This window comes from Eleutherodactylus coqui, chromosome 4 (genome assembly GCF_035609145.1).
Source record: "Eleutherodactylus coqui strain aEleCoq1 chromosome 4, aEleCoq1.hap1, whole genome shotgun sequence".
Classification (NCBI taxonomy): Eukaryota; Metazoa; Chordata; class Amphibia; order Anura; family Eleutherodactylidae; genus Eleutherodactylus; species Eleutherodactylus coqui.
This window is the reverse complement of record NC_089840.1, coordinates 140,808,566-140,833,407: the sequence shown is the minus strand read 5'-3', so window position 1 is coordinate 140,833,407 and position 24,842 is coordinate 140,808,566. Positions and strand designations below refer to the sequence as shown.

Sequence of the window (24,842 nt, the reverse complement as noted above, 5' to 3'; positions counted from 1 at the left end):
CCCAATAACGCAGAACGAATTATCCAAAGTCCTATCAGAAGCTCCCTCTGGGAAAGCAGCAGGTCCAGACAGACTAACCCTACCATATTACAAAAAATTCATGGGAATCCTATCACCCCATTTCTTAAGGGCATATAACTCATTGACACTAGGGCACAATATGCCCAGAGATTCATTAAGGGCCCACATAACTGTGATCCCAAAGGAGGGGAAAGACCCTGCACAATGTCAGAGCTATAGGCCCATCTCCCTTTTAAATGTAGATTTAAAATTTTTTCTCCAAGATACTAGCAAACCGAATATCCCCATACCTACAGCAATTGATACACAAAGACCAAGTGGGCTTCGTCCCACAGAGAGAAGCCAGAGATAACACCATAAAAGCCATAAATCTGATCCATTACGCGGGAAAACTATCTAACCCAATGTGCATACTGTCAACAGATGCAGAAAAAGCATTTGATGGGGTGGACTGGGACTTCCTATTTGCCACCCTGTCACAACTCGGGACGGGACCCCACATGACACAGTGCCTAGCGAGTCTGTATTCTAGCCCAACAGCAGAGATCAGAGTAAATGGCCAGCTCTCGTCATCCTTCCCCATCACAAGCAAGACAGGGCTGTCCACTATCGCCACTGATCTTCGTCATATGCCTTGAACCTCTCCTAAGTCACATCCCGTCCAACCAAGACATAGGGGGGCTAGTCCTAAAAGACACAGAATATAAAATTGCAGCCTACGCGGATGACCTTCTATTCTTCATTACTAAACCTCGAATATCCCTACCCAACCTAGTAGCAGTAATCGACAGATACACGAAATTGTCAAATTTTAAGATCAATTACCAGAAATCCGCGGCAATGAATATTTCACTCCCACAGACCCTCTCGGAAGAGCTCAAAGAAGCATTCCCATTTCCCTGGAGGAGGGACAAAATCCTCTATCTAGGGATTTACCTTACGCCCAAGGTCACAGAGCTGTTTCTCGCAAACTATCCTAATTTAATAAACAAGATCCGCCTAGACCTAAACTCATTGACAAAGGGACTCTTCTCGTGGTTTGGGAGGGGGGCCATATTCAAGATGAACATCTTACCAAGAGTGCTATACCTATTCCAGGCATTACCGATACACGCACCTAAGCAATTCTTCCAGCAATTACTCTCCCTCATGTCTAAATTTATCTGGGCATCTAAACCAACCCGAGTATCCCGTAACATCTTGACTAGAACAAAAAAGAAATGTGGGATGGGTCTACGGAACTTCCCCCGATATTACCAATCGGTCCATCCCGCACGTATAATAGACTGGCATAGACACAGGGGAGCCAAACAATGGATTGACCTAGAACAGACGGCTACACCGGTACCTCTGGTAGTACTCTCATGGATTAAAAACCAGGCCACAACAGAGCTGACAAATCACCCAACTATCGGCCCCACGCTGACAAGTCTAGCACAGATCACGGAGGAAGCGGGAGTTTTCTCTAGACCCTCCCCCATGTACCCGATACTTGGCAACCCGGATTTTCCACCGGGCAACGAGAGTAAAATATACCAAGAAAGGCTCACGGGAGGGAAATTCAGGGCAAGCCACTTCCTCAGAGAGGGCCAGGGGTGGACGGGTGAGGTCCCGGGAAACGAGACGGACCAGGGTAGGCTCACATTCTGGCAAAGTATTCAACTAAGACATTTCCTCCGATCCCTCCCCCACCCCAATCTATACTCACGCCCCAAGACACAATTCGAGACTGCGTGTAGCGAAGAAGGCCCCTCCAGACACACTGTCAAGGATGTATAGCATCCTAACCAGACAAGAGGAAAATTCACCCCCAAGATATATACAGCAGTGGGAGAAGGACCTTAACACAACATTCAGTTCAGAGGAAAGGGAGAGAATATTCACACTGACGCACACAACCTCCCTATCAAGTCAGATACAGGAATCAGGATATAAGATCCTATCACACTGGTACAGGGTGCCCTCCCATCTACATAAGATGTTCCCCTCGGTCTTCCCATTATGCTGAAGATGCGGATCAGAACAGGGGACGCTACTAAATATCTTCTGGGACTGCCCGGTGTTAATGAGCTACTGGTCGAAAGTGTGGAGAATCACATCCAAGTTCACTACATATACCCTAAACAAAACACCAGCCCTCTTCCTCCTGCACCACTGCGACGTCCCCATCTCTACTTACAAGAATTCAGTGGTCCGCCACCTGATTAACGCAGCGAGATCCTGCGTCCCCAGACTATGGAGACAGACAGAACCCCCCCCACTATAAGGATGTGGTTAAATTCTGTAAACTGGACGATGGAGATGGAGGACCTCACGGCCACATTGAGAGGTACGCAAAACAAATTTAGGAAGACTTGGTATCCAGAACACGGAAGAGTTCACTCAACTTTGAGACTATACACAGACATGTGTGGTACCCCATTTGCTCCTTCCCAATCTTTCCGCCCCACCTTCCTCCCTAATAAATGTAAGTTCTCATTAAGGTTACACCCTAAGAAGTTATATACAGCATAGTTTATTTGAAATCCAACAGTTCTGACAGGTACGGTCCAAGAAAACCAAAACTTTCAGGAACATCAAACAGACATAATTCTGACCGGTTAGAGTAATTACAAGTAATATGTATCAAAGTTATCTAAATATTCTTGTATTCAGAAGGAATCACTTGACAGATTGCTTTATGTGTGGAAACCAAAATGAAAATGTTAAAGAATTAAAAAAATAAAAAAAAAAATCTGGCCTCTTTGTGGTCTTACTGCTGACGGGATGGGTCGATGAGGGCTTTTGACAGCTACAGCATTAATAACACTTCCTCCAGTAGGTGTTGAGATATTGGTTTGCCTACATCTCCGTATTTTCATTTAGTTTGTCCAGGAGAACTTTCTCACCAAGTAGCTTTTCTAGTACCACTGAGAAATGGTTTGTTGGGTTTGGGCAAATCTGAGCCAGAATCAAAGATTAGGGACCAGCAATATCACCCCGTGGGGCCGAGTCCAAACAGCCCAGTAGATGCTCAGCAGTCAGTGCAGCCGTCCAGCACACTAGTTGAAAAAAAAAAAAGCAATGGCAGAATTGCGCTTCTTTGATCACTTAGTGTCCAAGAAAAAAAAAATGAATAAAATCAATAAGGCCATGTGTTCCCCAAATTGGTATCAATACAAATTACTGATTGCCCCACAGCAAAAGGTTTGTATTGTACAAAAGTGGTGAAACATTTGGTGTTGCAATGACCTGTATAATAAAGGTAACATAATATTTATACCACATGGTAAAAACTCCATAAAAATAAATCGCAAAAAAACAAATGGTAAAACTGCTTTTTTCCCATTGCCCCCAGTACAAAAAAGAGGATTTTTTACTCACCGTGAAATCTTTCTCGTCTCGTCATTGGGGGACACAGCAAAGACCGTGGGATATAGCTTCTGCCACTAGGAGGCGACACTAAGCACAAAAAAAGTTAGCTCCGCCCTCTGTCTATATCCCTCCTGCCAACAGCAGGCTAATTAGTTTGTCATGCCAGGAGTTGGAGTAGCCATGCGGGAACAGAGACAATAGTTAGTTATATGACACGTTAACAAAAAATTTCACTGTAATGAAAAAACACGCAGCACCATGTGCGACTTACAGAATCCGGAGTCCGACCAGGACCACCACTGTGTCATATAAAGAAAGAGGGGTGGGTGCTGTGTCCCCCAATGACGAGACGAGAACGAGATTTTACGGTGAGTAAAAAATCCTCTTTTCTCGCTCGTGTCATTGGGGTACACAGCAAAGACCGTGGGACGTCCCACAGCCGTCCCCGAGGGTGGGTACAAATAAATCATAAGCGCATGTGGTCAGTTTACAGCCGTCTGTAAAACCTTTCGACCCAGCGCAGCGTCGGCTGACGCAAACGTATATATATCTGATAAGATTTAGAAAAGATGTGCAGGGATGCCCAGGTAGCCGCTCTACACAACTGTGATACTGAGGCACTGTGATTGTCCACCCATGAAGCCACCACCGTTCTAGCGGAATGTGCCTTCACCTGGAACGGCGGTGTCTCACCCTTAGCCCAGTAGGCCTCCACCACTGCTGAACGGATCCAGCGAGCAATTGTCACCTTTGATGCCGCAAGGCCACGTCTCGGACCATCCGGTATCACGAATAGGGAATCCGAGCGCCGGAAAGACGCGGTCTGGTCCAAATATGTCCTCAGCGGACTTGGTCTAAGGTGTGCAGAGCCCGTTCCCTAGGTTGAACCGCCCTTGGACAAAATGATGGCAGTACAATGTCCTCATAAATGTGGAAGGTAGACACCACCTTTGGGAGAAAAGACCGCACCGGTCGCAACACCACCTTATCCTGGTGAAAAAACCGTAAAGGGTGGTTTTGCCGACAGCGCCACCAGGAAAGCGACCTTCCAGAACAGCAAGCACCACAGTACTTCCGCTAATGGTTCAAACGGATGGGCCTGCAAGGCGTCCAGAACCACGTTAAGGTCCCAAGGTGGCACCGGAGACCGGAAAGGGGGTGCCGTATGAGCAACTCCCTGTAAAAAGGTGCGCACCACCGACCTTGAAGCCAAAGGTCGCTGAAACAAAACTGACAAAGCCGAAACCTGTCCCTTAAGGGAGCTGAGGTTCAGGCCCAAGTCCAACCCGTCTTGGAGAAACGACAGGAGACGTGCCAACGAAAAAAGCATCGGGTGTGTCCCTTTCTGTTCGCACCAACGAATGTTCTCTACACCCGGGGACATACTTTCAATGACGACGGCTTCCTAGCCCTAATCATTGTCTGGATAAATAGGGTCTGAGAAGCCCTTTGCTCTTAGTACCGCGGTCTCAACTGCCATGCCGTCAAACGCAGTGCAGCCAAACTTTGGTGGTAGAGGGGACCCTGAGAGAGTAGATCCTTTCGTAGGGGTAATCGTCAGGGCGCGTCTGCTACCATGTCCATGAGCTCAGCGTTCCACGTTCTTCGCGGCCAATCTGGGCTATGAGAATCATTGGTAGCCCTTCCTTCCTGATCCTCCTGAGCATCCGAGGAAAGAGAGGAATTGGTGCACCCCCAGCCCGTCATGCTGGCGACTGTAGCCAGCACCTGCCACTGCAGGGGCAGGAACGATCTGCCCTGCTGGATGCGTGGCGAGTCCAACCTCCACTGGAGTGACAGCTGAACTCCTGGTGGAAACCTTATCTTCCCCTCGAGGGATCGCGCTAACCTGTCCCACCTTGAGAGTATCACCCCCGCGAACCGGAGGAAGCGCTGGTGCGCCTGACAAATGGGGATATGTAAATATGTATCCTGGATGTCTATCGAGGACAGGAACTCCCCAGCCTCCAAGGATGAGATGACCGCTCGTACCGACTCCAAGCGAAAATGATGGACCGCTACGAACTTGTTCAGCTTCTTTAGGTCCAGAACCGGACGGACGGAGCCGTCCTTTTTTGGGGTTCTGGACCGAACGAAGCGGTCGTGCGGTTGTGAGTGGAACTCCATCGCATAGCCCCTGGACATGACCTCCTGTACCCAGGTGTCTGTGACCTGAGACGACCAGACCTGGCTGAATTGGAGAAGCCATCCCCCCACCTTGTCCGAAACAGGTGGGGGCAGTCCCTCATGCGGGGGGCTTGCCTTCGGTATCCTTTGTGGGCAGGGGCCCCCGCCAAGAGGAGCTTGGTTTAAAGGAAGGAACCTTCTTTTGTTCCCGCTCCTGTGGACCCTCTCTCTCCACCCTATGAGGACTCGTCTGGCGATAGGAACGAAAACGTCTGTGCTGCGGAGGTGACCGCTTTGGACGGTTCTGTGGCAAAAGCGAGTTCTTTCCACCCATAGCCTCTGAGATGAGCTCGTCTAGCTTGGCGCCGAACAGACGAGATCCTACAAAGGGCATACTGATTAACGACCCCTTGGAGGAAGCATCCGCATCCCACGATTTTAACCATAGGGTCCGGCAAGTCACCACCGATGCCACGGAGGCTCGGGCCGCCAGTCTGCCTGTATCCATAGAGGCCTCACAGAGAAACCTACCTGCTTGTTCACTCTGGTGTGTAATGCCCACCAGATCCTTGGTCGCCGCCCCTTCGAGGATTCCTTCCCGTAACCGCTTTGCCCAGTCAGTAACAGCCTTACTGACCCAGGACGAGGCAAACACAGGCCTAAAAGCTGACCCTGCCGCCTCAAAAACGGTCTTTGCCAAGGCCTCGACTCCTCGATCCTTGGGATCCCTGAGGGAGGAGGACTCTGCCGTGGGTAGCACGGTATGCTTAGCCAGGCGCGAAATGGGTGGATCCACTAGCGGTGGGACCGTCCACTTCTCCACTAAGTCCTGCGGGAAGGGGTATTTCCCATCAAGTAACCCATCTTGGAAAAACGCTTATTCGGTGCCTTCCACTCCTTAGATAGGACCTTGTCAAAGTCCTTATGAGGAAAGGTTTTCGGAGAGCGTCTAGGCTGCCTGAAAGAAAACGATATCCCAGATGCCTGTGGTTCCTGTTCAGTGAGCTGAAAAGTGTCACGCACCACAACCAATAAGCTCTCCACCATTGCCGAAAATTTTGGGACCTGATCCTCCTCCACGACAGAGTCTGAGGAGGATTCAGACCATTCCTTGTCCGAACCATCCTCTTCTGCCAACAAGCGCCGCGACCTAGTACCAGAAGAGCGCAAAAGCGACAAGGAGGATGGTGACCGGGAGGGCCGCCGGGAGTCCGAAGGCCTGACCCATTTTCGTCTACGGCCGCGCTCCTCACGTGAACCGGAGGCGTCCTGCGCTAATTTTTCCAAAATTGCGCCAGATGCCCGAGAGAGGTCAGACACCGCCAGTGACAAGGAGCCGGCCCACTCCGGCTCGGCCATAGCTGGGGGCTGAACGGGGGGATGGGTGCCCTGCACAGCCGCCTGTTTCGCAGGGGAACAATCGCTACAAAAGGGCTCAGCCTGTCCGCATGCGAACTTTAGGTTACAACGTGAGCAAGCAAAGTGCGTTACTCTTGCTGTCCCTGCTCCTGCCTCCAGGGCTCCTGGGTCAGACATGGTGCTGGGATTTCACCGGCAAAGAAAACTGCGAGCTATCCTCTGCCATGCCAACCGCCGGCAGGAGGGATACGCAGCGAAAGAGGGGAGCTAGCCGCCAGGCAGAGCTTACCCAGGTCCTTGACGAGGTCCGAAGAGGTCCGGGAAGCCGCTGGGTCAGGAGACTGCAGGTGCTGAAGGGCTTTCTTTCCTGGAGCTTGAGCTGTACAGCGTATAAGCTGAGCAGAAAAGGGCAGCAAGGAGTGGAGCAGCAGGGCGGTTTTCAAGTCCTGCCGCGCTGTCCCCAATAGGCTGCTTCTCTGATGTCATCCCCCTTCACCTGTGCTGAGGGAGGAAGGGGGAGGGGCAGGGCGGCATGCATTGCCGATGAGGCCACGCCCCCTGCATGGAGTCAATGAGGGCAGAGGGCGTGGCCACACCCATCCACAGAGGTATTGCCGCGAAGCCACGCCCCCACACCACACAGGGGCGTGGTAACACGCCGAGGCCACGCCCCTCCGATTCCAGCCCCCTCAATTGAGCCCCCACATCGCAGGAACTCCTGCTGGGAGCCAGAAGACCAGGGCATACTGAAAGTTGTTGCTGCCGCCGCCTGAGGTACCACTGAGGCCACCCCCCCCCACCCCCCACCCCCACCGGCTTGTGCCTGGAACCAGCGCCCTGAATGTCTGGTGAGCCCATACCTCCATGGTGAACTCATCTACCCTCCCCCACCCCGCCTGCGAACTCAAGGGGAGCAAAATGCAGGAATGCCCCAGTGAATAATGCCCTCCTCTGCCACAGCCATACATAGCGTATACTACTCCCGACGAAAAGGAGCCTGTCCGCCTGCGCCTATCCCCGCGCCTCGCTGCAGCCCACAAGGTACGCATGCAAAAAGCGACATACTGGGAGAGCCAGGAAGGGGGGAGGGAGGGGGGGGGGGGGGGTCGCAAGCGCATACTTACCTCCTGCGTCCTTGCTGGAAGAAAAAGCGGCTCCCCAGTTCGAGCAGCCTACCCCTATACCCCATGGGAAGGGGATGCGAACCTCTGCACCAAACATGGGGGGTGGGGGCTCTCGTTGGCGGGCCACATGCAGATATATATGATCCGGATGTGCCACCTTTTCTTCTGAGGCGGGCCGGGCAAGAAGCAACCTGGACAAACCCGAGGTTGTTCGCCCTCCTCTCCGTTCAGGTTTGATGGGGAGCATCCTGCCTCCCCGTCTAACCGTGGCCCTTAAACCAGCCTAACGGGCACGACCATCCTCCTACGAGACACTAAGCTAAAAACTAATTAGCCTGCTGTCGGCAGGAGGGATATAGCCAGAGGGCGGAGCTAACTTTTTTGTGCTTAATGTCGCCTCCTAGTGGCAGAGGCTATATCCCACGGTCTTTGCTGTGCACCCCAATGACACGAGCGAGAAATTTGCATTACATGTACCCAATATTGGTTTCTATAAAAACTAGAACTTGTCCCACAAAATACAAGTTGTCATGCAGCTTCACTGATGAAAAAAAAATTAAAAATTATGACCGTTGGAACACAAAAGGGGACACTATTTACTGTCTAAGACTAAAATTAGTTATGTCACTAAGGGGTTAAAAATGCACTTAAGGTGACTAAGTTTAGCACCAAATATAATTTACATAAGACAAATTTAAAATTTACAAAAAGTGAAGTTTTTGGGAGGTTTTTCCAATTTTAACATCACTGTTGTGGTTGGAAGGTAATGAGCAAATATAAAGCTGTACATACAAGGACGGCCATTGAGTGTTTATAAGCCCAAAGTGGTAAGTGGTTTTGGGGAGGGGTGGGGGTTCCTGATTTCACATTTGCTGCGATATGTCCATGTGACCCAGGTTTTCCCCATTTCCAATATCTTATGTTGTGCAGCAAGAAATAGCAGCACACCAAGGGTTAACCTTTTAAACAATCAAATGACAACAACCAAATAAAGCAAAAGTAGTTACTTACGGACGCAGAATTGACTTGGTGTAGACCATGTATAGTCGGCAAGGCAGGTGATTCTAATGCTTGTACCGGGCGCACGGATGTAACCCAGTCTACAATTATAGCTGACATTTGTACCAGGAAGAAAAATATCTTTTTCGAGATCCTCGGGTTTCACCGTTGCGAAAGGCAGTCCTTCCGGAACACCACAAGCTCCTTGTAACAAATACACACAGGAAAATACAAATTAATCAATCAAACACTTAACTGAAAAAAAACAACATTTTAGGAAAATAAATCTCCTGGAAACATTATAAAACCTTAGGCCATGGTCATACGAATGTATGCGTAAAACCCTGTGAGAGTCACGCAGGCTTTTATCGCTGTGCAGCCGGCCTATCACAGCGATATTCTACGGCGCATGACAACGTATCTCATGCAGGCTGTCCTGTTCAGTCTTCCTGTTTTCTTTTTTGTTTAAATTTCCGGCGCTGTTGCTTCGCAATGTAATTGCATATGAGCAGCATTGATCACGTGCCCATAGAGAGCAATGGGCTCTCGTGCGTAATACGAGGCAAAATAGAACATGCTCTGATTTTTTTTTTTTGCGTTCGCATATTACACAATGCCTACACACGCAAATGTGAGCGAAACAGCATAAGGCAATGTATTTGATTGGCTGCAAATTACCACACATCACACGCGCATACATTGCGCATAATGTGGTAAACTTACGCTCGTGTGACCCAGGCCTTCGGTACCCTGGACACGGCAGAGACAGATTCTGCATGCAGAATGTGGCTCTGCCAGCAGTGGTGTCCGCGTGTACCTGATCGCTTTAATTTTGATCTGTGCTGCAGATGGTCCGCACAGCGAGCTGTCGAACTTGTGCAGTACAGATTTTGTCTTTGAGGTCTTGCTTTTCCCGCGCCATCACCTAATGATGCCGCAGAATCCAAGACCTCTCCACAACGCGATAGCAGAAGGGCCAAGGATCGGACAGCTTCCATTGATTTCAATGGAAGAGGTCAGTGCGGAATCCGCACAAAAATGGTGCATGTTGTGATTTTTCCTTTGCTTGCAGAATATATTATAAATTATTACTACAAAATATATATACCATATTTTTCCCCCCAAAGAGAGAGAGAGTGTGTATGCAGCTTTTTTTTCCTGCGTAAAATCTGCAAATCAAAATCAATCACATCCGATGCTGTTAAATTAACCTCGGATGGTCAATGATTCCCTATGGAAAAATTGATGGGTAGATTTCACGTGCGGATTTGCTAAATAAACTATGCCCGTGGACATGAGGCCTTATAAAGTAAAAAATACAGTAATAGTCCTCCAACAACCCAGACTATAGACACATTATTTATCCTGCACAGTAAGGCTGGGTTCATATGGGACTGAAAACCCACGGAAGTCTCGTGGAATGACCGCACAGAAATACTGTGAGATTTCCGCCAGAAAAATGCAAGGCTGTGGGTTTCCGCCTGCATTCCGAGGGGCCGGCTATCCCCATAGAATTCCACGTGGCATGTCAATTTCAGTGTGGCTTGGCTGCAAGTGGCTTTTCCAAATCTTGTCCACTTTGCTGGCTAATCCCAGGATAAAAAGATGCAGGCGGAATTTCCGTGCAGAAAGTCTACACAGAAATTAAGCGGCAATTACGCCCCGTGTGAACCCAGCCTAGAGAACGTACAAGACTGAAAAAAAAACAAAAAACGCCAGAATTGCTGTTTTTTATTCATTCACATCCAGAAAACGCAATAAATAAATAAAAAGGGGAAGAAAAAAAATGAATCAGATGTACCCCCAAAATGATATTACAAACTACAGAAAACCCAAACACAGCTCAGTCAGCTGAAATTTTTTTTTTTTACAAGTCCTGCAATGTGACAAATAAAGAAGAAAATAATTCTGTGCTATTGTGCAAAACAAGTGTAAAACACAATACGTACATTTTTTTAGGGCTGCAATTGTACTCACTGGCAGAATAAACGCTAAAGGAGAGGAAGGTCTTCCAGCGGAACCGTTTTTATACCGAACTCTAATGTGCAGGTATATTATACTTACTAGGAAAATCAATAAGATGTCTTTAGCAAAGCTGTGTGCAGCAGCGCTCTGTGTATCCACTGTACATTCTGCAGTATTGTGTGTATATGCACTGTAAGCATGTGTACCGTATGGGGCTCATTCACATCAGCATTAGGGGATTCCGAATAGTTCAGTCCTATGACAAAATCCAAACGGCTCTTCATTGACTATCATGTGGGTCTGTTCGATTTCTGTCCGGCATTCTGCTGGAATTTACAGGACGAGATAAAACTGCTTTTGTCTAACGGAAATCAGTGACGGAGGTTCTGAACTCGACCACTTATGTGGACAAACCCATATATGAGACATAGGGGTGTGTGTACACAAGCATACTGAAGAAGGGTGTGTATAATGGCAGACGTAAAAAAAATAATAATATGCTCAAACAGCCTGTGTGTATCCTCAGTTCTGTTTTACCACTGAAAATCAAAGTTTAAAGTTCTGGCCACTAGGGGTCTCTTTCAGAACATTTCCATACAACTGCCAGTCATTCCGCTTATCTAGTAAGAAAGGGACATGGGGACATTGCTGGTCACTACATGCCACAGAGGAGCAGGCATTCAGATGCTGCCTTGCAACTGATTGGAGCAGGGCTATGCAGCATGGGAAACTGAAAGGATAGCGCTTAAACTGGGTGCCAGCAGCAACAAAGCAGAGGAGAACTGAGCTGCTTGGAATGTGACAAAGGGGCAAAAAAGAAAAACAAACAAAACAATGCTTAGTCATTAACGTGCAAACATACCAGTCACTCATGTGTAAAAGGGGATTGTCCACGCAATGTATTGTCTATAGATAAAGGGGTTGTGCAACTTCTATTTTTCCCCATAAAATCAACTTCACCATGGCACAAAACAACAAATGAGCTCATACTCTCCCTCTCCCGGCTCCCCGCCAACAGCCCCAGGACTCAGCTCTGATACATTGTTTACAGGCTGCAGCAGCCCGTGTACAGGACAGCACTAGTTGCTGCAGTTATAGAGTCGGGAGAGGTGAGCATGAGCTCGTTTGTTATTTTGTGCTATTGGAAAGTTGAACCCTTTGCAATCCAATTTTGGATTCAGGGTTTCTAGGGTGTTTCTGCCATTATACAATAGCGCCATCTGCTGGCTAGAGCCAGTACTGCAGTATGGGACATGCAGGAGAGGCCCCAGACAACAGAGCAGCCAGTAATATACAGTAAGAATACCCTGCCGGACGTCTTCCGACATTGGAACTGTACAGCCTTCAATCGGAATATCTTTAGACATCAGACAGTGGATTGGAAAGAGTTAATAGTTTGATACTTCCTGATCTGTACAGAAAACTTTGCAGCACTTATCTCATCAACAAGACAGGATTTACAATGAAAGCTGAACACTTCTATTCTATTCCCCCACCAAAAGACGTCAGCATCAATGTTGGGTCCCCTCCTGTTCATTCTGTGAATAGCCCCTGAGGCTGATGTGAAGATTCTCTCAAAAAGCGGTTAAATGCAACACAGGCAAGATGACCGTCCCCATAGTTATGTACAGACAACAGAAAAAAAAATACTACAAATCAGAAAATAAAAAACCCTAGAAAAATAGAAACTGGCAACATTTGGATTCAATTAGTTAAAAAAATACATTCCCTTTAACTTCAGTTTTATCTCCTACTGATTGTATAATGAGAAGAGACGTTTCGGCGCCCAGAGCTACCCATTACTCTTTATATTGTTTTTGCATAGCCTACCGTCCTCCAATCCAGGACTGCAGGTTAAATAACAGAAATATAACATTATCTTTGTTTTTCAAGCATAAAAATTTAGAAGCCAAATACTATTTGTGGTTGTTGAAATAAAAATGATTGAGTACAAGTTCCCTATAGAGTTTATATAGACTGTGGGTTGACCAGCTACAGCATTTCCACCGGCTTGGTGATTAGCAGCTCACCATCCTACTACAAAGATAGTTGTGAGACCAGCAGTAATACGGCCCACACCTTTACCAACATGTAAATTAGTTAGCCATTTCCAGCACAAGAAAGTCATTATATTCTAGAAGCCCATTTGAATTGGGCACAGACATTAGATGAACTTGTTCCATCACTCACTTTCACAGAACTCCGGTAGGGTTGACCACGTGTCGTCACCTTGACATGTGATGGTATTGCTTTTGCCAGGACTCTCATAATAGCCAGCAGTACGATTACACCTATATACAACAGTATCACCTGCGACTCCCGAGGTCTCTTCAGGCTGCAGAGTGTTCGCCATCACTGGAGGGGGCCCACAAGCACCTGCAAATAACAAATTATACAATCATCCCAAAGAACTGATCTGACTGATAATTTACTGTCATAATTGAAGGTACCTGAAAGGAAGACTATTTTTTGTTTTTCTATTGCTAATAAACTTATTGTTACCAGTCCTTTAAGGTCCATTTACACGGGACGCCTGTCGGGCAAATGATGCTCAACATTCGTCCCTCAGTGTCCACGCTGCCGTGCTGTCACACGAGAGCTAGCAGAGCTGGCTCGCTCCCGGAGCGGCCAGCAGGGGGGCAGGGCAGTGCAGGAGATTTCTCTCCTCTTGCTCCCCCGCCCCTCTCCATTGACATAACACAGCGGGCGTTCACTACTGAATGGCCGCTATTTAAACTGAACAATGAGCGATAAGCTCATCATTTATGCTGCATAAACAATGGACCATGAGCTCATTGCTCATCGTTCAGTTTAAATAGCGGCTGTTCAGTAGTGAACGCCCGCTGTGTTAGGTCATTGGAGAGGGGCGAGGGAGCGAGGGGAGAGAAATTTCCTGCACTGCAATGCTTCCCTGCTGGCCGCACAGGAGCGCAGAAACACAGGAATGAGTGTCAGGCATCGTTTGCCCGACAGTCGTCCCGTGTAAATGGACCCTTAAAGATGAAAAAAAAAAAAGCAAAGCACGTTGTGACGTTAGAGACGATCAGCTATGGGAGAGCGCTTCCATTATTGGACTTACTATTATGGTATTCACATCGCGTAGAAACTTTGTCAGGATAAGTGCTTTGTCTACGTATAACTGAAGCATTGCAGGTTTGTGGGGAGACAATTCACAGCACGATGTAGTTGCAGCAAAGTGGATGAGATTTCAGCCGGGCTCACTCGATTGCAAGATTATCGCGTATTACACGTGCGCTGAATGTGATAAGCAATAATTCGCAATCAAACACATTGCCTTATGTAGTTCTGATTATGTGTAGGAATTGTGACGTATTATGCACGAGATAGCCCATAGTCTAGGAACAAGCATCGCTCAGTGAATAGAGATGGAGTGGGCCGGGGATCATTCTGGACGCCCACCTCTATTAACAAACAAACAGGCAGTCTTTCATAAGTGAACAACTGCCTGTTTACATGACCAGTCATCCAGTTTTCATAAACTTAACATAGTATGCAAGGCTGAAAAAGAGACAAAAGTCCATCCAGTTCAGCCTGTTCCTTCCTCCGCACGGTTGATCCAGAGGAAGGCAAAAAAAAAAAAAAACCAATGAGGCAGAAGCCAATTTACCCCATTTCGGGGGAACAAATTCCTTCCCGACTCCAGAACGATGAACGGGGGCTACAGTGAACATAAAAAGCCTACACACCCCTATTACAAGTGTTAGCGCAAAATTCGCTATTCGATACACTGTGCGGTTTCAAATTAAATAATATGTGTACAGGCCTGGAGAGCCTTTAAAGACCACACGGCTTACATCATGTGTCCCAAAAGAATCTCTAGCTTTATTAAGCGCGGGTAAAACTTAAATAAGTTTCAACACAGGAAGTATACAGTTACATCATTTAGTGTGCTGATTGGTCGTTTTCAGAGGGAGGTATTTGTGAGGTAGCTTGTGATGTCATCCATCTGGGAGGAACTTCGGTGAGCACGCTCAGTTCATTCTTGAATTTGGTCTCATGAGAAGAACATCCTGTTTCTCCCCTCTGCTTGACCAAGATAAAGACAATCCTAGATAGGTTTTTGCCAGTTAGAACCGGTTTGACCAGTATTGGGACAAGAGGCACTGCTCCTTAAATTCTTGTGGAGGTGGGGGGGCGATGTTCCCTTCCCCCAGAGGTTCAGACCGGAAACACAACATAGCATCTTCACAGTTGACAAAAATACAGAAAATACATATAGGATATCTCCCACAATTCCCTCCTTTGTTGTGCGTATTTTCATTCTCCTGGATGGTTTTTCCTTCCTATTTGTGTTCTCTTTCCCTACCGCCTACAGGGGACCCTAGCTGTCACCTCCGCCATGGGAAATGCCTCCTGCCTTATCCCTTCCTACTGCTGGGTGATATCCAGGATAAGGAAAATACCACACAACACGTTACAGTTTCCCAACGGTATTCTAGGTAGATGGCTCCTGAAAGATTGATCTTTATTTCACGTTTTCTGCATAAGCCACCTTGTTCATAGTTTAGATGATACAACATGTTGAATGTGACTGGCTTTCCAAGGTGTGATTTCAGGTTATATTGTTTGTTACATGTTAACATTGGTCTGATTACACAATATGGCTGAAACATTGGTACACTTACTGCTACCTTATTGCATCTGTTGACATTTTTCTGATCTTTGACACATTACCAGGGGTGTAACTATAGAGGATACAGAGGATGCGGTTGCACCCGGGCTCAGGAGCCTTTTAGGAGCCCATAAGGCCTCTCTTCTTCATATAGGGAACCCAGTACTATGAGTAAAGCATTATAGTTCAGGGTCCGGTTCCAAGTTTTTCATCGGAGCCCGGGAGCTTCAAGTTACGCCTCTACACATTACATATGAAACAGTATAACCCTCTTCATAGGATGTACGTCTCCTGTTACCCCTATGAGGAAGAAGAGAAATGACAGCCCAATGACCGCAAGGGTCCTACATATAACGAAGGATATGGGCCATATTTGTCTCCTCCCTTGATAATTTTTATTCAATGTCTGACATGAACCCAAATTAGCTTTCTTCAAGTGGTTAACAGCACTTGAAAGGGTTCATTGTATCTTGATTTCAAGCTGCTCTTTGCGTCTTTTTAGGACAACCCAACCACCTGAAAGCAAACTATACGACTCTTGATCTGGAAACAAGGGAAATACACATTTATAAGTGACAGTTGATATAACTCCTGATATAAGGCACTCACATGGGAGGTGAGGCCCTCCTTTTTGGCCTGGAATAAGCGTAGGCCTATTACAGCAGCATTACCAAACAAAACCTTCATAGGGACTCAACTTAGTCTTACATTTAGGCGTGGTTCTAACCGAGTAGATGACTATTAAAATGTTTACCTCCATTATTTATTACTACTTCTGGTGTATCCAAATATTCAAAATTACTTTCATAAAACATATTCTTAGGTCATATTTTTAGCGTGTTAAAAAAAAAATAAAATAAAAATAATTTTATTTCTCAAGCCACGCCTCCAAATAACATGAAAAAAAAGGTCTATGCAAACCAACAACTCCAAACACCTACCTTTGGTAGATGTATGCTATCATTCTGCAGTCACTGATACAGATAGTCTGGCTCGCACCGAGAAGGTACCTTGACCAATTGGCCTGGATTGTAATGGGCGCATATCATGCACCCCTGTACAAACCCTATTGCAGCAGTGTTGAACCCTGGGGTAAGCCAAGCAGAAGACACCATACCACACGTTACCTCCTTGGATGAATGGGTTAGCTCAGGGATCAGGTGTGACATCATGGAGTACAGCGTGCAGGGGAGGCACAGGCATTTACCTTTCTGCCAGACCCCAGTAGCATTCCGCTCGCTTTTCCACTCCTCCTTTTTCTTCTTTTGAGGCCTGTTCCTGTAATTCAAGCAACAGAGAAATATCTACACCTGTTTCAGGTGCAAGCAGGTTACCAGCCGTTACCTCATTTAAGGGAAGCCAGGCTACTGCGATGCCTGCTGTCTGGTTCCTTCCAGCCTCAGTAGTTGTCTCTTTGGCATAAGCCTGGACTCTGATGATAAGTCACCTGTGCGGAAAGAGCTGAAACCTTGTAGAACAAAAACACTGCTTCTGCATTCTGGATTGGCTTACTCAAGGACCCCATGAAACTTCCACTGTGCCACGAAGGATGTGAAATCGTGTACGATTCCCAATGTGTACCTTAAGTTGGTGCAGACATTAACAGTCTTACTGCAGCCAGCTTACATATTTCAGTGAGCGCCATCATCTCTATTTCCTAAGTAACTGAGTGTCTCAGGAGGAAAAGAGTGGTTTTTGTACAATTACCTCTTCCTGTCGGTTACCTAGCCTGTTTTGCTTGTCCATTTCGCCGATATTTGGAACCATCTATGGGTAAAACTCAAGATTTACATTAACCATGGCAGTTACAACATTATTGTTAGGACCCCTAGTTTCTCTTTTCATTTGTGTTTCTACAATCTTACAATCATGTGCTTGCTATTTAATGTCATGGTCTGCGCCTGCTGCCCCTTCCTCTTAACCTTCTGACTTGATTGCGATATGTGAGGGTGCTAGCAGGGCAGTCTCATACTTAGCTAGTCTGGAAGCTGAAAGATGTTTAATTTGCGCTCTATGCAGTATTTTATGGCCCCTTAAGGGAGCATGACGTTATGGGGCCCCACACCATCTCTGGTACCTGTACGAAAACATACTGCAAACAGGAGGGGAAATATTGTTATTACAAACTACAACCATAACAACTGCATAAATGATGGTTAACTACTGGTTTACTAAGGGACTGGTATCCCTGATACCATTTGGGATATACTCAATTACTGGTATCAAAAATGTACTTTTTTTTTCCAAATGTAACAATCTTCACGTAAAATACTGTTAATTGAAAATGAGATACACTCTAGAATAGAACTTTTGTTACTAATTTGACTAAAGTACTTATCAGATGTCTCAAGTACACAATTATCTCATTTTAGTATCTCAATTCAATAATATTCAAATTAACACAACTCAATATTTTTTAATTCTCCACATACTCCAAGAACATTATATATATTATATATATAGATACACACACACACACACACACACACACACACACACACACACACACACACACACACACACACACACACACACACACACACACACACACACAGTGGCAATCCTGGATTATTTTTCTCACACAACTACCCTCAGGAATAAAATTAGATGCCCCTCCTTTGGTCACCTACATTTGTTCAAGTGAGAGACTTAACATGGAGTCTAAGAGTGACCTTCCTTCTATACATTACCACAATATACATATATATATATATACCAACATTCACTTAAATGGAGACACACTTCTCTCCTAGGCTGGTCTGTGTTGAGGGTGGAGCAAGACCTCTTCCTATTGTTCTTCCCTCCCATCTCCTTACATCACCTAGCTCCACCCCATGTGGTCTGGCTCAGCGTTTGCTCATTCTTGCCTCATTTAGTTTCTAGCCACGGGACATTATACACACCATATAACACAATCTAACTCTCATACGGGCCCTTCATTTATACACACAAATTCACACACACTGGGGTTTTCACTCACTCATATACAGACTGATAAGTATCTCATGTGAAGTAGAAACTGGGATTGTATTTACTGTACATAGAACTTCCCATATTGAAGTATATATATATATATATATATATATATATATATATATATATATATATATATATATATATATAAGAAAAACTCTTATGTACCGCGGTTTTTACATATTTTGTTCAGAATAGGCTATCCAATGACAAACACAATACAACTTATGCCCATTTCCACCCACATACTTATATTCACCACTCCAGATAGCAACTATTATCACCGTTCATTGTTAAACCTTCTACCTTTCCTTAACTCATTGACTTGCTTTTTCCTTCACCCACTTTTGTGTGTCCAGTTGTGTTTACAAACATCATCTCATTGAATTTGCTTGATTTTTCCCCACACCTCACGACGCAGGTTTGGCTTATCTCACTAATAAGCACTTACAGTTTCGACCCTGCTCTTTTATGTCGTAATTAGAAAAATCCTATTATTGAGATTCTCTCATCCCACAACTCGTAGCACAAACTTTTACTTTTGGCACTAGTCCTCAAAAAATTCGTTGGGCCCACTACAATTGGATAGGTATCTCGGCCGGCTCACTCTTCCATCAGACAGGCCTCTCTGCTGTCTGGTACCAATTATTCCAAACCAAAATCCTTTGAGTTGATGTATGCCAACATGGCAAACGAAAGCATTCCATGTGCACCCCTCCCCCCACATAACAAAGGGAGACCTCTTCAGCCACATGTTGTTCACCACATGGACACACTACTCTGTTTATAGCCCGCAACTTTAATCACTATAACCTTCAGCTAAAATTGCTTACATCAACTTTCCTCTTTACTTTCTTTGTTCCTTATTAACCTGCACAGTCTGTTCACACCATTCACTACTACAGAGACAATATAAACCCCCATAGCTCACACCTTCTTACACTCAGGACATTACTTCACAAACATAAAAACCACACAGTATATCTATTTCATTGTTCTTTTGATACAGACTTATCATATTTCAACTCACCCGGCCTGGGGCAGATCATAGCAGAGAGGGAGAGATGGTATAGGTATAAGAATAGCTTATTACCTTGTTTGAGCTCATTATCTGTCCGTCTCTGCTTCGAAGTCCCCTTGTGTCCGGATAACGATGAAATATCTTCATATGTCTGTATCTTCATTATCCCAGCGGTGCCTCCAAATTTTGTTAGCGCAAAATTCGCTATTCGATATACTGTGCGGTTCCAAATTAAAGGGGTTGTCCCGAGGCAGCAAGTGGGTCTATACACTTCTGTATGGCCATATTAATGCACTTTGTAATGTACATTGTGCATTAATTATGAGCCATACAGAAGTTATAAAAAGTTTTATACTTACCTGCTCCGTTGCTGGCGTCCTCATCTCCATGGTGCCGACTAATTTTCGCCCTCCGATGGCCAAATTAGCCGCGCTTGCGCAGTCCGGGTCTTCTCCTCTTCTCTATGGGGCTCCGTGTAGCTCCGTGTAGCTCCGCCCCGTCACGTGCCGATTCCAGCCAATCAGGAGGCTGGAATCGGCAATGGACCGCACAGAAGCCCTGCGGTCCATGAAGACAGAGGATCCCGGCGGCCATCTTCAGCAGGTGAGTATGAAGACGCCGGACCGCCGGGATTCAGGTAAGCGCTGTGCGGGTGGGTTTTTTAACCCCTGCATCGGGGTTGTCTCGCGCCGAACGGGGGGGGGGGGGTTTAAAAAAAAAAAACCCGTTTCGGCGCGGGACATCTCCTTTAAATAATGTGTGTACAGACCTGGAGAGCCTTTAACCCCTTCCCGCTCCAGGACGTACCGGTACGTCTCAGGAGCCCGGTACTTCCCGGGGATGACATATGATCCCGCGAAATCCCGCAGCGGGAGCCGGCTGTCAGCCGGATCTCACTAAGTAGATCGTGGCAGGGAAAGAGTTCACAGAGGGATCGCGATCCCCCGTGTCTCCGGCCGGCTCTCGCGATGACATCGCGAGAGCCCGGCCTGTCACCATGGCAACAGGACGCCAGACACTGGCGTCCTGTATTGCCTGTGCCTATAATCGCTGTACAAGCGATAAGGCATGGGAGAGCAGTAGCTCTGCCATGCCTTATGACAGCGATCATAGGCAAAGTGATGTAAGTCCCTCAGAGGGACTCAAATAGTATAAAAAAAAGAAAAGTGTAAAAAAAAGAAAAATGTAAAAAAAACCCTTTATGCTTTTTCTAATATTAGCATAAAAAAAAGGGAAAAAAAAACTAAAACCCCAAATATTGGATATTGACGCGTCCGTAACGACGTGTACAAAAAGTTGAACATGCTTTTTATTTTGTACGACAGAAAGCGTTAAAAAAAAAAACGCTAAAAAACAGAGGCAAAATGTTAATTTTTAGCATTTTGCCTCACAAAAAATGCAATAAAAGTGATCAAAAAAGCCGTACATTTCCCAAAATGGTACCAATAAAAACTACAGCTCGTCTCGCAAAAAATAAGCCCTTAAAGAGCTCCGTACATAGAAAAATAAAAAAGTTACAGGACTTTGAATGCAGCTATAGAGAAAAAAAAAAAAGATTTCCAAAAAAAAGGGGGTTTTATTGCAAAAAAGTGTAAAAACCTAAAAAGAAAATATAACAATTTTGGTATCGTTGTTACCGTATCGACCCGCAGAAAAAATTGTGTGTGTCATTTATGCTGCATGATTAACGCTGTAAAAAAAAAAAAAAAAAAAAAAAAAAAAAATCTATGGCAGAATTGATGTGTTTTCTCTCCCTGTTATTTAAAAAAAAAAAAATTATAAATTTTACGATATTGTCTATGTACCCAAAAGTGGCACCGATAAAAACTACAGATCGCCACGCAAAAAACAAGCCCTTATACGGCCGCGTCCACGGAAAAATAAAAAAGTTACGGCTTTTGAAAAATGGAGATGGAAAAATACCAAAAAAATCGCTTGGTCCTCAACGCCAAAATAGGCCGTGTCATTAAGGGGTTAAAGACCACACGGCTTACATCATGTGTCCCAAAAGAATCTCTAGCTTTATTAAGCGCGGGTAAAACTTAAATAAGTTTCAACACAGGAAGTATACAGTTACATCATTTAGTGTGCTGATTGGTCGTTTTCAGAGGGAGGTATTTGTGAGGTAGCTTGTGATGTCATCCATCTGGGAGGAACTTCGGTGAGCACGCTCAGTTCATTCTTGAATTCGGTCTCATGAGAAGAACATCCTGTTTCTCCTCTCTGCTTGACCAAGATAAAGACAATCCTAGATAGGTTTTTGCCAGTTAGAACCGGTTTGACCAGTATTGGGACAATAGGCACTGCTCCTTAAATTCTTGTGGAGGTGGGGGGGGCGATGTTCCCTTCCCCCAGAGGTTCAGACCGGAAACACAACATAGCATCTTCACAGTTGACAAAAATACAGAAAATACATACAGGATATCTCCCACACAAGGCCAGGTTTTAGCCATGTTAAAAAAATCCAACAAGGAGGAATCCTTTCAGATTTATTTCCCTTCTTCAAAATTTGGAGGGTTTTTGCAAGGACAGACTTTCAGATGTCATTCTCATTTCCACTGAGTGGCTGTGATTGGCTCATCGAGCGCCGGCTGTGATTGCCTGCTGGCGCTTTATTAGCCAATCACAGCGCTTGCTTTGCTGGAGGCAGGGTATTCAAAGCCCCATCACCAGCAAAGCTGAAATGGCAGATGGGGAGGACTCTGAAGTTTGCCGCTGGGGACCATCAGGACGCTGCGGACCAGGTGAGTATAACACCCCCCGAGAAAATAAGACACTGCCTCTTTTGGGGCAAAAATAAATATATATACAGTGTCTTATTTTTGGGGAAACAGTATATATATATATATATATATATATATATATATATATATATATATATATATATATATACACACACACACACACATATATATATATATTAATATACACACACACATATATATATATATTAATATACACACACACATATATATATATATACACACACACACACACATGTTTACAAAAGATAAAATTGTATACAAACAAAAAGTATAAAACAACAGGTATAAATCAAAGAGGTGTATAAAAGTAAGGAAAAAATATTTATATCAAAACCAAATCATGGTGAAAAGAAAACATAACCTACCTCTAATGCAAAGCAGCTGAGACTGGAAAATCAGGAGGAGTAGCCAGGATTTTCTGATTGTACTGCATACAGGTGACATTGTAACGAAGCCTGGAAAGGGAAATACACGTTAATAACTATTTTTTTTTACTTTATATGAGAATGCTGCACATCTGCCAAAAAAAGAAAGACATAAAACGAAAACAAAAAAACCCCTGCACATTGTGTAACGTACACACAATTATTTATATTCAATAAAACTTTCTTCCTAAATAAACACATTTTACACATTAAAAAACAATGTTTCCAAAAGAAATTACCTAAAGCAGTTATTGACCCTGCAAAACTGCAGGCAGCACTAGGTAGGTGCAGCGGGCTGTGTTATGAGCATACATTTTCGGTACGTGTAGTGACAGCACCAGTGGAAGAAGGAAACAAAAAACTAAATAAAGAAAAACACTTTGCTTCCAGCATTCGCCACTCCAAAAACTGCGCTGGAGTCAGCCCCTCACCCAGAAGTGCTCTACAGCCACTCCACTTAGGACTAGGTTGTTATTCCCTCCCATGTATTATGTACAGTATTGTCACACACATTGGTTTCTTTAAATTGGATTCAAAGTCTCAGAGTACCACTTGTCGGCACGTGCGCTTTACTGGAGAGTCCAGCCAATCACCATAGTCAGTACATCCCCTGTATTACTGAAGGGCCTGCACTGATAGTCTGTCTAGTAGCGCCTCCCTACAGTACAGTGTGGAACTACATGCCCTGCAACGCTCCTTACCTGTGTCTCTCTGACACCAGGTGAGGCCGGCTCCTGTTATTCTGCACACTGTAATACCGGTATACAATAACCCTGAAGATACTTCTCTCCTAAACATGTTTACATCTTGAGGTGGCCCTTCAATTTCAGGCCAAAATGTACCTGTAGATCATCTTTTCAGTGGTCTCGCCATTCCACTGGTTCAGGTGATGTTTTTGGGCGGCCGAGAGGTCTGCCGCCATCTTTAGACTACCTAATCAAACACAGGACATTGGGAGTGTTTGGACTAGCAATGCATTCTATACCTGTTCTGTCATTGGTCAGTGCTACCTAAGTCATCATCACCAGCCAATCAAAGAGCAGTGCACAGTATAGCTAGAAAACGGCCCCAGACTGAACATCCTGGCTGTGCAAAAACTGCCCTAGACTGAACAGACAGATGACGGAGAAGCCCATCTGTAGGTAATACATCCCCTACAAAGGCAAACCTTCGCCCAAAACCAGAGAATCGCTTTAAAAGCAGCTCTGACTTTTATATGAAAGGACTTATGTATTAGATTTGTGCTTAATTATCTTTAATCTACATTGCTTTTGGTTAACATTTTGTGGGCTTTGGGGCAATTACTAGTTTTCCACTGAGTTATGGTTTGATCATACAATATTATAGCCCCAAAACCAAATAATATTGTATAATGAGGGAACATTGTATACATTTAGATTAGCTCAGTACGCTGCTTCTTGCTTTAACCCCTTCATGACACAGCCGCTTTTTTATTTCCATTTTCGTTTTTCATCCCCCCTTTAAAAAAAATCGTAACTCCTTTATTTATCCATCGACGTCGCTGTATGAGGGCTTGTTTCTTACGGGACGAGTTGTATTTCTCAATGGTGCTATTTAATGTACCATATAATGTACTATAAAATTTTTAAAAATTCGAAGTGAAGTAATGTGACAAAAAAAAGACATTTCACCATCTTTCAGTGCGTCTTCTCTCTACGGCGCACAAACTGCAACAAAAATGACATGATAACTTTATTCTATGGGTCAGTACGATTACTACGATGCCAAACTTATATAGTTTTTTTTTACTGCACTATTTTTTTTCAAAGACATTTAATTTTTTTAAATTATTTTCTGCCGCTATCTTCTTTAAGCAATAACTATTTTACTTTTCTGTGAACGTAGTTGTGCGAGGGCTCATTTTTTGTCCTGTAGTTTACACAAGTACCAATTCGGAATACATACTACTTTTTGATTGCTTTTTATTGCGCTTTTTCTGGGAGACAGGGTAACTAAAAAAGTGCATTTCAGGTGTTCTTAATTTTTTTTTTCGGACGACGTTCCCTGTGTGGGGTAAATAATACACTACTTTAATAGATCGGACTTTTACGGATG

At 45.0% G+C, this 24,842-nt stretch overlaps 1 protein-coding gene across 6 annotated transcripts in view; it reads right to left on the bottom strand.

Moving 5' to 3' along the window:
* Positions 1-24,842, bottom strand: part of LOC136625752 (complement component receptor 1-like protein) — a 108,133-nt gene that overhangs the window by 71,173 nt on the left and 12,118 nt on the right. For all 6 annotated transcript variants that reach the window (XM_066600219.1, XM_066600218.1, XM_066600215.1 and 3 more), the window contains exons 2-4: positions 22,707-22,796; positions 13,140-13,325; positions 8,997-9,188 (exon numbers count right to left, since the gene is read on the bottom strand). In XM_066600219.1, coding sequence (XP_066456316.1) covers positions 8,997-9,188; positions 13,140-13,325; positions 22,707-22,785 — 457 coding nt within the window. In that variant the 5' untranslated portion in view covers positions 22,786-22,796. The remainder of the gene's footprint in view (positions 1-8,996; positions 9,189-13,139; positions 13,326-22,706; positions 22,797-24,842) is intronic.